At 39.4% G+C, this 16,917-nt stretch overlaps 1 protein-coding gene and 1 long non-coding RNA gene across 9 annotated transcripts in view; one reads left to right on the top strand and one right to left on the bottom strand.

Annotated features, from left to right (window-relative positions):
- LOC130295599 (uncharacterized) overlaps nt 1-16,917 on the bottom strand; it is a 205,758-nt gene that overhangs the window by 35,543 nt on the left and 153,298 nt on the right. The window lies entirely within an intron of this gene.
- IGSF9 (immunoglobulin superfamily member 9) overlaps nt 1-16,917 on the top strand; it is a 111,823-nt gene that overhangs the window by 46,353 nt on the left and 48,553 nt on the right. For all 8 annotated transcript variants that reach the window (XM_056546453.1, XM_056546450.1, XM_056546454.1 and 5 more), the window contains one exon: nt 8,431-8,583. In XM_056546453.1, coding sequence (XP_056402428.1) covers nt 8,431-8,583 — 153 coding nt within the window. The remainder of the gene's footprint in view (nt 1-8,430; nt 8,584-16,917) is intronic.

The following is a 16,917-nucleotide window of genomic DNA, read 5'->3' as shown; positions in this document are numbered from 1 at the left end:
CTTCAGTCTCCTTAGGGAGATTAGATCGTAACTCTATAGTCACCAGGATCGGTGTGCATGTCCGTTAGTTTTCCCTATGGTATCAGTGAATATGTTGATGCCATATTCATATATTTATTTTATATAGTTGACAGTAACAGAATGGTCACTGGAGATTGCTATGTTACTCCAAGGTGCCGTTTGTATGTGGATACGAAGTTTCAGGAAGTGAATACCTCATTCAGGAAAAGCTGGGTGAGATATCAGAAATCCATGAAGAGTGAAAATCCCTGGTGAGACTTGGCTTGCTAGGGATTTTTGGGTCTAGATTTTTGACAGGATGAAAAGCAGGTTTGATAGTGGGGCCTTTCATCCCCTTCCAGGTTTTCAGACTAGCCCAGATCAGCACAGGTGCTGAAGACAGCTCGTCAATGGGTGAGAGTCATTCTACGAATTAGGCTGTGAGGAACCTGCACCACTGACAAGAGTTTGAATCTGCCGGTTTGCAGCCTAAAAAAGTGGACACTGTAATCTGTATGAGTAATACATTTGTTGACTGTTATGTTGGGTGGCTGGTAGTAAGCCACCTGTATAGAAAGAGAAGATATTTGTAGAGTTGGCGATGGACAAGCAGGATTTATTTTGTGTTTATGAGTGTGAAGAGTGGATTTGTTTTGTTACTGAAAAATAAAGACAAGAGAAGTCCTGTTTAAACATCACTTCCGTGCCTGTCTCTGACTATTAGTCGCTATTGGACTGGTTCTACTTATCTACTGCAATATAATATAATATATATATATATATATATATATATATATATATATATATATATAATAAATAAGTACCTTTTCTCAAGGTCACTGTCTGTTGGATGGATAATACATATTGTGATATAAAGGAAAATAGTGAAAATGTTTTGAGGAGTGTTTGTTTGATAAAAATTATTAAAGGGGTACTCTGGTGGAAAACTTTTTTTCTTTAAATCAACTGGTGCCAGAAAGTTAAGACAGATTTGAAAATGACTTCTATTAAACAATCTTAATCCTTCCAGTACTTATTAGCTGCTGAATACTACAGAGGAAATTATTTTCTTTTTGGAACAGGGCTCTCTGTTGACATCACGAGCACAGTGCTCTCTGCTGACATCTCTGTCCATTTTAAGAACTGTCCAGAGTAGGAGAAAATCCCCATAGCAAACATATGGACAGTTCCTAAAATGGACAGAGATGTCAGCAGAGAGCACTGTGGTCATGATGTCAGCAGAGAGCACTGTGTTCCAAAAAGAAAATAATTTCCTCTGTAGTATTCAGCAGTTAATAAGTACTGGAAGGATTGAGATTTTTTTTTAATAGAATTAATTCACAAATCTGTTCAACTTTCTGGCACCAGTTGATTTAAAAAAAAAAAAAAAAAAAAAAAAGTTTTCCACTGAAGGAGATGTAATAGTCTGCAGTGGGTCAGTAAATGTTGAATAAAAGAAATGGCATGTGGTATGAATGAATGATCTGGTTGGGCTGTGTGCAGGGGGTAACCAAACAGCAATGAAAAAGGAAAGAAAAAAAGGGGAATAAAAAAGGATAGCCAGACGACTATGGTGAGAAACAGAGTAGCGATAGTCTGCAGAGATAAGATTAACCAAAAAGATGGGGAAATGAAGAGAATAAAAAAATAAGTGGGTATATAAGAGTAGATGAGAATAGAAAAAAGATAATAGAATACAGATGAGAGAAAACCAGTAATTCACTATAAAGATATTTATTAATAAAAGAATATTAAAGGGGTATTCCAGGAAAATACTTTTTTTTATATATATCAATTGGCTCCAGAAAGTTAAACAGATTTGTAAATTACTTCTATTAAAAAATCTTAATCCTTTCAGTACTTATGAGCTTCTAAAATTAAGGTTGTTCTTTTCTGTCTAAGTGCTCTCTGATGACACGTGTCTCGGGAACCGCCCAGTTTAGAAGCAAATCCCCATAGCAAACCTCTTCTAAACTGGGCATTTCCCGAGATACGTGTCATCAGAGAGCACTTAGACAGAAAAGAACAACCTTAACTTCAGAAGCTCATAAGTACTGAAAGGATTAAGATTTTTTAATAGATGTAATTTACAAATCTGTTTAACTTTCTGGAGTTAGTTGATTTTTAGTTGAAAAGTTTTTTCCTGGAATTCTCCTTTAAACACTATAGGGAGAGCGCTGGGCCCTAACACTCTTCTTCCCCGTCACTCGTGCACACTGCGCTTAAAATCAACAAACATAAATCCCAATATTATTAAGTAAGATGAGTAAATACACTAGACAAACGAGGCGGATCTACAGCGAAATATATTGCTGAATGTGACAAGACGCCACTACAGTTATCAGGAGACCCCACTATGGATTATACCAAAGAATTAGAAGAATTATGAAAAAAAAAGTGTAAAAAGAAAAAATTCTAAATAAATCTGAATATTAATTTATCCTGGAAACAGAAAAAAGACTCCGTTTATTTTAGGTACACAAGCATGCCACGGAACCACCGGGCATGAACGCTGGAGCTTGTGATGTCATAGCCCCGCCCCCTCATGACTTCACACCCCGCCCCTCAATGCAAGTCAATGGGAGGGGGCGTGTCACGCCCCCTCCCATAGACTTGCATTGAGGGAGCGGGGCGTGACGTCATGAGGGAGGAGCCGTGTCACGCCCCTTCCCATAGACTTGCATTGAGGGAGCGGGGCATGACGTCATGTGGGAGGAGCCGTGTCACGCCCCTTCCCATAGACTTGCACTGAGGGAGCGGGGCGTGACGTCATGTGGGAAGAGCTGTGTCACGCCTCCTCCCATAGACTTGCATTGAGGGAGCGGGGTGTGACGTCATGAGGGAGGAGGCCTGTCACGCCCCTTCCCATAAACTTGCATTGAGGGAGCGGGGCGTGACGTCATGAGGGAGGAGCCGTGTCACGCCCCTTCCCATAGACTTGCATTGAGGGAGCGGGGCATGACGTCATGTGGGAGGAGCCGTGTCACGCCCCTTCCCATAGACTTGCACTGAGGGAGCGGGGCGTGACGTCATGTGGGAGGAGCTGTGTCACGCCTCCTCCCATAGACTTGCATTGAGGGAGCGGGGTGTGACGTCATGAGGGAGGAGGCCTGTCACGCCCCTTCCCATAGACTTGCATTGAGGGAGCGGGGCGTGACTTCATGAGGGAGGAGCTGTGTCACGCCCCTTCCCTTAGACTTGCATTGAGGGAGCGGGGCGTGACATCATGTGGGAGGAGCTGTGTCACGCCTCCTCCCATAGACTTGCATTGAGGGAGCGGGGTGTGACGTCATGAGGGAGGAACCATGTCATGCCCCCTCCCATAGACTTGCATTGAGGGAGCGGGGCGTGACGTCATGTGGGAGGAGCTGTGTCACGCCTCCTCCCATAGACTTGCATTGAGGGAGCGGGGTGTGACGTCATGAGGGAGGAGGCCTGTCACGCCCCCTCCCATAGACTTACATTGAGGGACCGGGGTATGACGTCATGAGGGGGCGGGGCTATGACGTCACAAGCTCCCAGCACCAGATCCAGCATTCGGAACAGTTTGTTCCAAACGCTGAGCAGCGGAGTACCCCTTTAATAATATTTTGATTTATATTTGTTGATTTTAAGTGCACAGTGTGCACGAGTGACGGGGAAGCAGAGCAGCGCTCTCCCTATAGCATTTTATACTTTTATTAATATCTTTATAGTGAATTATTGGTTTTCTCTCATCTGTGTTCTTTTATCATCTACTCTTATTTTTTATGCTCTTCATTTCCCCATCTTTTAGATTTTTCTTATCTCTGCAGACTATCCCCACTCTGTTTCTCACCATAGTCGTCTGGCTATCCTTTTTTTCTTACCCTTTTTTTCTTTCCTTTTTCATTGCTGTTTGGTTACCCCCTACACACAGCCCAACCAGATCATTCATTCATACCACATGCCATTTATTTTATTCAACATTTACTGACCCACTGCAGACTATTACACCTCCTTAAAGGGGAACTCCACTGCCCCAGCGTCCGGAACGTTTAGTTCAGAACGCTGGGTGCGGGGACATGACGTCACGGCCACGCCCCTTGTGACGTCACACCTCCTCAATGCAAGTTTATGGGAGGGGGCGTGGCGTACGTTCCGCCCCCTCCCATAGACTTGCATTGAGGGGGCGTGGTGTGACATCACGACCCACGCAGCCCGTACTCAGCATTCGGAACTAAATGTTCCGGACCCTGGGGCAGTGGAGTACCCTTTTAATAATTTTTATCAAAAAAACACACCTCAAACATTTTCACTATTTTCCTTTATACCACAATATGTATGATCCAGTGACCTTGAGAACAGATCGTACTTATTTATTGTATATATTTTAATTAAATTCTCTATACTGATGCATTTTGGGATGCATATATATATGTAAAAATCAACTGGCTCCAGAAAGTTAAACAGATTTGTAAATTACGTCTATTAAAAAAATCTTAATCCTTCCAGTACTTATGAGCTTCTGAAGTTAAGGTTGTTCTTTTCTGTCTAAGTCCTCTCTGATGACATGTGTCTCGGGAACCTCCCAGTTTAGAAGCAAATCCCCATAGCAAACCTCTTCTAAACTGGGCGGTTCCCGTGACACGTGTCATCAGAGAGCACTTAGACAGAAAAGAACAACCTTAACTTCAGAAGCTCATAAGTACTGAAAGGATTAAGATTTTTTAATCGAAGTAATTTACAAATCTGTTTAACTTTCTGGAGCCAGTTGATATATAAAAATAAGTTTTTTCCTGGAATACCCCTTTAAGCATAGGTGCGGCCTGTGTCCCTATAAACTGTGCGTTTCTGACAGAACTAAGACCTGTTTTGCGTAAGCTGCAGTGTGCCAGGGACTATCCCGAGCTTATCCACTACGAGGAGGGTCTGTGGTTTTAGCCAATTCAAATTTGGCTAATGTCATTGTGATCGGATCAGGCGACTGATAATAGCTGCAGGCAATTAAGGAGATTGAATCTTCTCCTCACGTCTTATCTCCCGTCTCATCCCCTGCTGCGGTGTCCACCCAGAATCCTGACAGGAACATCCGCCATGTGTATAGATATGGATGAGAGCTAGGATGCTGCCATATTTTGTCCTTAGGAGGCAGTATTATAGTAGTTATATTCTTGTATATAGGAGCAGTATTATAGAAGTTATATTCTTGTATATAGGAGCAGTATTATAGTAGTTATATTCTTGTATATAGGAGGCAGTATTATAGTAGTTATATTCTTGTATATAGGAGCAGTATTATAGTAATTATATACTTGTATATAGGAGCAGTATTATAGTAGTTATATTCTTGTATATAGGAGGCAGTATTATAGTAGTTATATTCTTGTATATAGGAGCAGTATTATAGTAGTTATATTCTTGTATATAGGAGCAGTATTATAGTAGTTATATTCTTGTATATAGTAGGCAGTATTATAGTAGTTATATTCTTGTATATAGGAGCAGTATTATAGTAGTTATATTCTTGTATATAGGAGCAGTATTATAGTAGTTATATTCTTGTAAATAGGAGACAGTATTATAGTAGTTATATTCTTGTATATAGGAGCAGTATTATAGTAGTTATATTCTTGTATATAGGAGACATTATTATAGTAGTTATATTCTTGTATATAGGAGCAGTATTATAGTAGATATTCTTGTATATAGGAGGCAGTATTATAGTAGTTATATTCTTGTATATAGGGGCAGTATTATAGTAGTTATATTCTTGTATATAGGAGCAGTATTATAGTAGATATTCTTGTATATAGGAGCAGTATTATAGTAGTTATATTCTTGTATATAGGAGCAGTATTATAGTAGTTATATTCTTGTATATAGGAGGCAGTATTATAGTAGTTATATTCTTGTATATAGGGGGCAGTATTATAGTAGTTATATTCTTGTATATAGGAGCAGTATTATAATAGTTATATTCTTGTATATAGGAGGCAGTATTATAGTAGTTATATTCTTGTATATAGGAGGCAGTATTATAGTAGTTATATTCTTGTACATAGGAGCAGTATTATAGTAGTTATATTCTTGTACATAGGAGGCAGTATTATAGTAGTTATATTCTTGTATATATGAGGCAGTATTATAGTAGTTATATTCTTGTATATAGGAGGCAGTATTATAGTAGTTATATTCTTGTATATAGGGGGCAGTATTATAGTAGTTATATTCTTGTATATAGGAGCAGTATTATAGTAGTTATATTCTTGTACATAGGAGCAGTATTATAGTAGTTATATTCTTGTATATAGGAGCAGTATTATAGTAGTTATATTCTTGTACATAGGAGGCAGTATTATAGTAGTGAGGCTGATGTGAGTTGGACTGGATGTCCCTTTCTTTTCTTGCTCTTTATCTTTGTTATATCTGATTGATCAGTTTGCTTATGACACCACATTATAGAGCACTTAATGCGAGTGACCCTTGACTCATTGACCCCTTCCTGCCATAGTGACCTCCATTAGGCAGCGCCTCCTTCCCCGCCCTCTTGTTACAGGTCTATTCTGTCAGGGTTCCTCTGCAGTAAATGGAATCAAAATCCCAAGAGAGATCTGGGAACTTCTCAATAAAAGTGCAGAACCCATAGTTTGTGCCTCATTCTGTCCATAAAAGGCTTTCTTATCAGTAAAGATGGCCACTCACCACATTCCCCTGTCAGCCTGAACTTCCCTGCACAGTGTCCCATGTTTGGAGCCAGGACATAGAAGTCACTTTATAAGGTGACATGTTCCAGCCGCGTAGTCCCACCTGCCACATTGCAGTTTGAGTCCTCCCAGAACCCCTGCCCCTTAATCTCATTAGAACTTTATTTACAGTTTAGTGGCGGTGGAACGTGGCGGTTCTCACAGGACAATGTGTTATGTGCCGGGTCTGTCTTCAGTCACCATGACAGAAATGAGTCTAGTAACACAGCTGGCTCCAAATGGAGATTTACAATACAATCGGAAAGTTTTCAGACCCTTTAATTTTTTCCCCCCATTTTGTTAAATATTGGCATATGTATTAAAAACTAATTTCACACTGGCATAAGTATTCAGACCCTTTGTTATGACACTTAATATTTAGCTCAGGCCCCTCACATTTTTCTTCATCATCTGAGATGTTCCTGCACCTTGGTTGGAGTCACCTGTGTTAAATTAAGATGATTGGACAGGATTTGGGCAGACACAGCCCTGTATTATACTCCAGAGCTGTACTCACTATTCTGCTGGTGAGGTCAGTGTGCACATACATTACATTACTTATCCTGTACTGATCCTGAGTTATATCCTGTATTATACTCCAGAGCTGTACTCACTATTCTGCTGGTGGGGTCACTGTGTACATACATTACATTACTTATCCTGTACTGATCCTGAGTTATATCCTGTATTATACTCCAGAGCTGTACTCACTATTCTGCTGGTGAGGTCACTCTGTACATATATTACATTACTTATCCTGTACTGATCCTGAGTTATATCCTGTATTATACTGCAGAGCTGTACTCAGTATTCTACTGGTGGGGTCACTGTGTACATACATTACATTACTTATCCTGTACTGATCCTGAGTTATATCCTGTATTATACTCCAGAGCTGTACTCACTATTCTGCTGGTGAGGTCACTGTGTACATACATTACATTACTTATCCTGTACTGATCCTGAGTTATATCCTGTATTATACTCCAGAGCTGTAATCACTATTCTGCTGGTGAGGTCACTGTGTACATATATTACATTACTTATCCTGTACTGATCCTGAGTTATATCCTGTATTATACTCCAGACCTGTACTCACTATTCTGCTGGTGGGGTCACTGTGTACATACATTACATTACTTATCCTGTACTGATCCTGAGTTATATCCTGTATTATACTCCAGAGCTGTACTCACTATTCTGCTGGTGAGATCACTGTGTACATACATTACATTACTTATCCTGTACTGATCCTGAGTTATATCCTGTATTATACTCCAGAGCTGTACTCACTATTCTGCTGGCGAGATCACTGTGTACATACATTACATTACTTATCCTGTACTGATCCTGAGTTATATCCTGTATAATACTCCAGAGCTGTACTCACTATTCTGCTGGTGAGGTCACTGTGTACATACATTACATTACTTATCCTGTACTGATCCTGAGTTATATCCTGTATTATACTCCTGAGCTGTACTCACTATTCTGCTGGTGAGGTCACTGTGTACATACATTACATTACTTAGCCTGTACTGATCCTGAGTTATATCCTGTATTATACTCCAGAGCTGTGCTCACTATTCTGGTTGTCAGACTGCGCTCCTATAATGCAGATAGTTTTCTCTATCTCCTGTCCCTATTATACTTTTGGCAGATATTTACTCTTCTTCCTCCCTTACACTCTCGTCTCTTATTGATGGCGTCTTCTCTCTCCCCACAGGACGCTCGCGGATAGAGGAGGGGGCTTCTTTAAGCATTGACTCCCTCCGTTCGGATGACCAGGGCTGGTATGAGTGCAGGGTGCTGTTCTTGGATCGTCACCACACCGATGAGGACTTCAAGAATGGGACCTGGATCCATCTTACTGTGAACTGTAAGTCTTCTGCCCCCCCCCCCCTTATGTCGCAGTTGCCCCGCACTCGGGGCTGCAGATCAGCATTGGCCATTATAAGAATTCACCCCTCAGGACTGAATTTAGCAGGTTTAAAATTGGGCAGTTGTCTTTATCCCCCATTCCATAGGTGGGCGCTGAGAACAGGAAGAAACTTAAATCTCCCTGAATTGGTTAGAAATGTATGGCGGTATTATTTTTAAACCAAATCATAGTATTATATCAGAACTATTTGGCAGTGTTATGTTGAGTATTACTTGACCACAATATGATGGCATTTTCCTTGGTACTATATGGCGTTTTTTTTTTATACTGTATAGTGATAGTATTATCTTGGTACTGTGTGGGGGGAGTTTTATTTTGTTACTGTATGGCAGCATTATTTTGGTACTATATGGTGCTATTATTTTGGTACTGTATGGCAGTAGTATGGCGGTATTATCTTGATGTGGTATTATCTTGGTACTGTATGGTGGTATTATCCTGGTTCTGTATGGTTGTATTATCTTAGCCCTTTATGGCTGTATTATCTTTGCACTGTATGACTGTATTATCTTGGAACTCAATGGCGGTATTATCTTGGTGCTATATGGTAGTAGTATCTAGGTGCTGTTTGGCCGTATGACCTTATGACACTATGGTCTTTGTACTGTATGGTGGCAGTATTTTGGTACTGTATAGTGGTATTATCTAGGTGCTGTGTGGCAGTAGTATGTCGTTGTGATCTTGGGGCTGTATGCCGATCTAATCCTGGTACTGTATGGTGGTATTAACTTGGTACTTAATGGCGGTATTATGTTGGTACTTTATGGCGGTATTATCTTAGCACTGTAAAGTGTCATTATCTTGGTGCTATATAACTGTATCTTGGTACTGTTTGGCGGTATGATCTTTATACTTTTTGGTGGTATGATCTTTGTACTGTTTGGTGGTATTATCTTGGTACTCTTTGACGGTATGATTTTGGTACTTTATGGCGGCATGATCTTGGTACTGTATGACTGTATAATCTCAGTACTGTTTGGTGGTATTATCTTGGTACTATATAGCCGTATGATCTTGGTACTGTATGGCGGTATTATCATGTCCTGGTGGTATAATTTGGGCTGACATTGTAAGAAATGCTCTGACACCCAGAACTTACTTTCCTTGTTTCCCAGGGGCCCTCTCCTCCTGTATCAACATCGTCAAGGTCTGGATACGAGGGGAACCTTTTTACTGTTTTTGTTTGTATAGAGCGGCTCTTTCTGGCAGCAGCAGTGCCCCATGTAGAGATGGCGGCATCCATGCCAACACAACACTGCACTGTTTAGACTGGCAGAGCCGTGAAAAAAATACCAGTGCCAGCGTTAAATGGCGCTACTCCCATTGTACCGGGAGGGCCAGGTTACAGATGCGGTATTCATGTTCTATTCTATATCGTATTCCGTGTTTTTGCTGCGCTTTTAGATTGGTGAATACCATACTGGAGCGACAGTAAAGACTGACACGCACTGGCAGCGCAATAGGATAGAGTAGTGGTCTCCAAACTGCCGACCTCCAGACATTACAAAACTACAACTCCCAGCATGCCCGGACAGCCAACGGCTGTCCGGGCATGCTAGGAGTTGTAGTTTTTCAAACGTCACAGGTTGAAGACCACTGCGCAATTAAAATAGGGCGTTTCCATACAAAGCGTTTTTTCCTTGGTACTATATGGTGTTTTTTTTATACTGTATGGTGCTAATATTATCTTGGTACTGTATGGTGGTATTATCTTTGTACTGTATGGTGGCAGTATTATCTTGTTACTGTATGGCAGCATTATTTTGGTACTATATGGTGCTATTATTTTGTTACTGAACGGCAGCATTATTTTGGTACTATATGGTGCTATTATCTTGGTACTGTATGGCAGTAGTAATCTTGGCACTGTATTGCAGTATTATCTTGGCACTGTATGGTGGTATTATCCTGGAACTTTATGGCAGTATAATCTGGGTATTTTATGACGGTACTACGGCAGTGTCATCTTGGTACTGTATGGCTGTATTATCTTGGTACTGTATTTTAGCATTATATTGCTACTGTATGGTGGTATCTTGGTACTATATGGTGGTATTATGTTGGTACAGTATGGTGGTATTATCTTGGTACTGTATGGTGGTATTATCTTGGTTCTGTAAGGCGGTATTATCTTTAGCCTTTATGGCTGTATTATCCTTGCACTGTATGGCGGTATTATCTTGGCACTCTATGGCGGTATTATCTTGGTGCAATTAAATTCCATCATTATGTAGTTTCTAGAAGGGGGGTTAAAATTGACTTTATTCCTTATAGAAGAATGGGAGGGCGTCCAGCAGGTTAATGCATCGGGCCCTTTGATGTTGCCGTGCCGACCGCGAGGATTATGTCCATACAGACGCAACTCTACCTCATCCGGAAGGAGGCCATGGAGAAGAAGATGACATCCCCCTACAGTGGGTCTAATCCTCGCAGCGGAGGCTCAAGGACCTCAGTATTCAAGACTTAAGGGGGGCGTTCCTGACTTCCAGCCCCCTAATTTAGCTTGTCCCAGGTCAGGCTTTGTATCCCCCGGGAAGCCCCTGCCTATGGCTTGTTGTGACAGGAAGGTCCCCAGAGCCTACCCTTGTGGTCATAGATGAAAGCCGACATCTCAAGGAATGTCAAACGAAACCAAAGAAGTCAAAACAAGGCAAGAAGAAAAGCAACTCAACGCTAATTACATCTGAATTGAAGTTTTGGATGACCTCTGACCTCCATCCTTGCTTAACACCCCTCCCTTCCCCCCTGCCACCCCCATCACCTTCTTGACTTGAGATGTTTATAATGTGAAGGCCTTCTGAGGCTGGAGATCTTCTACACTCCATTCAGTAAATTTCTGGCTTAAAAAAAAAAAACAAAAAAAAAAAAAAAAAGAAAGAAAAATCTTTAAAAATATCTCCCGAAACGTTACATAATATAAAGTCTGAAGTGACTTTGAAGTTTAGCCTGAAACGCGTCAAGTCTCAAGTTGACCCTTTCGCTATCTGCAAAAATAAGGAACTTCCGTGTTTCTACTCGTTGGTGGGGGAAATTTGGGCAAAGCCTTCTAGTCAAGCTTTGGATGACCTCTGACCTCTATCCTTGCTCAACACCCTTCCCCCCCCCCCTCCTTATTTTCAAGATGTTTACAATAAGAAGGCCTTCTGAGGCTTGAGATACTTAAAAAAACAAAAACAAAAAAAAACATAAGTTTGTCCCGAAATGTCAAATATTATAAAGTCTAAAGTAATGGTGAAGTTTGACCCGAAACGCGGCACATAAAATCAAGTCTAAAGCTGACCGTTGGCTGTCTGCAAAAATAAGGAACGTTTGTGTTTCTAATGCAATTGATGGTGGAAATTTGGGCAAAGCCTTCTAGTCAAGTTTTGGATGACCTCTAACCTCCATCCTTGCTCAACCCCCTACCTTTCCGAACCTTCTTGAGATGTGTACAATGTGAAGGCCTTTTGAGGCTTTAGATATTTTACACTTCTTTCAGGAAAGTTCTGGCTTAAAAAAGATAGAAAGATTAAGATAAAATAGATAAAAAAATTAAAACATAAAACATTTTGTCCCAAGATGTCACATTTATACAAAGTCAGTGCAAGACTTTATTCTGAAAATTCTGGCTTAAAAAATAAAACATAAAAAGTTTGTCCCGAATTGTCGCATATTTTAAAGTCTAAGGTAATGGTGAAGTTTGGCCCAAAACGTGTCACGTAAAATCAAGTCTAAAGTCGACCGTTTGCTATTGGCAAAAATAGGAAACTTCTGTGCTTCTACTGTAGTTGGTGGTGGAAATTTGGGCAAAGACTTCTAGCCTGAGACAAAATAGAAGAGTTCGTCCTAAAATGTCACATTATATAATCGCCTGAAGTGACGGTGAAGTTTGGCCCGAAACGCGTCACATAAAATAAAGTCTGAAACTGAAGTTTGCTATCTATAATATTAAGGAAATTCTGTTCTCCTGCTGTAGTCGGTTGTAAAAATGTGGGCAAAGCCTTCTAGTAAAATTTTTAATGACCTCTGACCTCCATTTATACTCAACACCCCCCCCCCCCCATTCTTTCCATCTTCATGACCTGAGATATTCATAATGTGAAGGCCTTCGGAGGCTGGAGATCTTTTAGACTTCATAAGGAAAGTTCTGGATTAAAAAAGAAAACCTAAAAAGTTTGTCCCGAAACGTCACATAACATGGTATAAAGTTTGAAGTGACGGTGCAGTTTGGCCCCAAACGCGTCACGCAAAATCAAGTCTGAAGTTGACTGCTCCCTATCTGCAAAAATAAAAAAACTTCTGAGTTTCTGAGTTTTTTTTACTATCGTTTGTGGTGGAAATATGGGCAAAGCTTTCTACTTAAAGGGGTACTCCGTAGCCCAAGCATTCGGAACATTTCGTTCCGAACGCTTGGAGGGGGCGGCGGGGGTCGTGATGTCACGGCCACATCCCTCGTGACGTGATGCCCCCTCAATGCAAGTCTATGGGAGGGGGCATGGCCCCCTCCCATTGACTTGCATTGAGGGGGTGTGGCATCACGAGGGACGTGGCCGTGACACTACAACCCCGCTGTCCGCTCCAAGCATTCTAAACGAACACCGGGTGCTGTGCAGAGATCACTACAGATGATCGATACAGAGATCCTTTGGATAGGGGATAAGATGTCTAGGGGCCAGGACCCCTTTAAGTTTTGGATGACCTCTGACCTCCATCCTCGCTCAACATCCTTCCAACCCCACCCCCTCCTTTCCATCTTTTTCACTTGAGACTGTTACAATGTGAAGGTCTTCTAAGACTTTTAGATTTCATTGGGAAAGTTCTGGCTTAAAAAATAAATAAAAATAGAAAATTTCCTGAAGTTTGACCCGAAACGCGTCACGCAAAAAATCAAGTCTGAAGTTGGCCATTCACTATGCAAAATAAGGAACTTCTACTGTAGTTGGTGGTGGGAATCTGAGTTAACCATAGCAACCAATCAGATCGCTTCTTTCATCTTCAAAAAGGCCTGTGAAAAATGAAAGAAGGCCTCTGATTGGTTGATGGGCAACTCAGCAACTTTTCCTCTAGACAGGTTTTGATAAATCCCCCCCCCCCCCCCCCAGTGAACTATGGAATGGTGCTGTTCGACTTTGGTTGCTGACTAATTGACAGAATCCTGGAGCCATGTTGATTTGATTAAACATATACTATTACTTAAAGTGATAGCGCCCCCTAAACAGTTACGAGGATTGTAGTTGTCATCTATGTGATTTTTATCTGGCAGCGGCTCAGGTGGACTCGCCTGAATGACTTCCCACAAAGCACATCTGTGTAAACATGTGTAGATCACCTCCGGGGAGAAACGTGTTCACATGAGGCTGCCGGTCTAGACACATACCCATTAACCCTTCCCCGTCCTGCCACTGCGGCGTGTGTGTGCCCACAGGCGGCATGTTATATTTTATAAATTGCTTACAAAATACAGCAATAACCTGTAAATGGAAGAACCTCAGGGCCTGGAACACAGACGTAATAAGCCAACTGTGTGTGCCCGGGTTATTAAAACAGAGGCTCCTAGAAAGATCTGCAACGTATACCAGCTGTACATATAGAACTATATACAGGAGATATATAACTTATAACAGCTGTGCATATATAATTATATACAGTATATACCCAGGTTATACCAGCATGGTCCATATCACTATATACAGGAGATATATAACTTATACCAGCTGTACATATAGAACTATATACAGGAGATATATAACGTATACCAGCTGTACATATAGAACTATATACAGGAAATATATAACGTATACCAGCTGTACATATAGAACTATATACAGGAGATATATATAACTTATACCAGCTGTACATATAGAACTATATATAGGAGATATATAACTTATACCAGCTGTACATATAGAACTATATACCAGAGATATATAACTTATACCAGCTGTACATATAGAACTATATACAGGAGATATATATAACTTATACCAGCTGTACATATAGAACTATATACAGGAGATATATAACTTATACCAGCTGTACATATATATTATATACAGTATATACCCAGGTTATACCAGCATGGTCCATATCACTATATATACCGGAGATATATAACTTATACCAGCTGTACATATATATTATATACAGTATATACCCAGGTTATACCAGCATGGTCCATATAACTATATACAGGAGATATATAACTTATACCAGCTGTACATATATAATTATATACAGTATATACCAGGTTATACCAGCATGGTCCATATCACTATATACAGGAGATATATAACTTATACCAGCTGTACATATAGAACTATATACAGGAGATATATAACTTATACCAGCTGTACATATATAATTATATACAGTATATACCCAGGTTATACAGCATTGTCCATATCACTATATACAGGAGATATATAACTTATACCAGCTGTACATATAGAACTATATACAGGAGATATATAACTTATACCAGCTGTACATATAGAACTATATACCAGAGATATATAACTTATACCAGCTGTACATATAGAACTATATACAGGAGATATATATAACTTATACCAGCTGTACATATATATTATATACACTATATACCCAGGTTATACCAGCATGGTCCATATCACTATATATACACCGGAGATATATAACTTATACCAGCTGTACATATATAATTATATACAGTATATACCCAGGTTATACCAGCATGGTCCATATCACTATATACAGGAGATATATAACTTATACCAGCTGTACATATATAATTATATACAGTATATACCCAGGTTATACCAGCATGGTCCATATCACTGTATATACAGGAGATATATAACTTATACCAGCTGTACATATAGAACTATATACAGGAGATATATAACTTATACCAGCTGTACATATATATTATATACAGTATATACCAGGTTATACCAGCATGGTCCATATCACTATATACAGGAGATATATAACTTATACCAGCTGTACATATATAATTATATACAGTATATACCCAGGTTATACCAGCATGGTCCATATCACTGTATATACAGGAGATATATAACTTATACCAGCTGTACATATAGAACTATATACAGGAGATATATATATATATATAACTTATACCAGCTGTACATATAGAACTATATACAGGAGATATATAACTTATACCAGCTGTACATATATAATTATATACAGTATATACCCAGGTTATACCAGCATTGTCCATATCACTATATACAGGAGATATATAACTTATACCAGCTGTACATATAGAACTATATACAGGAGATATATATATATAACTTATACCAGCTGTACATATATATTATATACACTATATACCCAGGTTATACCAGCATTGTCCATATGACTATATACAGGAGATATATAACTTATACCAGCTGTACATATAGAACTATATACCAGAGATATATAACTTATACCAGCTGTACATATATATTATATACACTATATACCCAGGTTATACCAGCATGGTCCATATCACTATATACAGGAGATATATAACTTATACCAGCTGTACATATATATATTATATACAGTATATACCCAGGTTATACCAGCATGGTCCATATCACTATATACAGGAGATATATAACTTATACCAGCTGTACATATATAATTATATACAGTATATACCCAGGTTATACCAGCATGGTCCATATCACTATATACAGGAGATATATAACTTATACCAGCTGTACATATATATTATATACAGTATATACCCAGGTTATACCAGCATGGACCATATCACTATATACAGGAGATATATAACTTATACAAGCAGTACATATATAATTATATACACTATATACCCAGGTTATACCAGCATTGTCCATATCACTATATACAGGAGATATATAACTTATACCAGCTGTACATATAGAACTATATACAGGAGATATATAACTTATACCAGCTGTACATATAGAACTATATACCAGAGATATATAACTTATACCAGCTGTACATATAGAACTATATACAGGAGATATATATAACTTATACCAGCTGTACATATATATTATATACACTATATACCCAGGTTATACCAGCATGGTCCATATCACTATATACAGGAGATATATAACTTATACCAGCTGTACATATATATTATATACAGTATATACCAGGTTATACCAGCATGGTCCATATCACTATATACAGGAGATATATAACTTATACCAGCTGTACATATAGAACTATATACCAGAGATATATAACTTATACCAGCTGTACATATAGAACTATATACAGGAGATATATATA

This window comes from Hyla sarda, chromosome 11 (genome assembly GCF_029499605.1).
Source record: "Hyla sarda isolate aHylSar1 chromosome 11, aHylSar1.hap1, whole genome shotgun sequence".
NCBI classification, from domain to species: domain Eukaryota; kingdom Metazoa; phylum Chordata; class Amphibia; order Anura; family Hylidae; genus Hyla; species Hyla sarda.
Note: the sequence above shows the minus strand (reverse complement) of the source record. Positions and strands in the feature narration are given on the sequence as shown.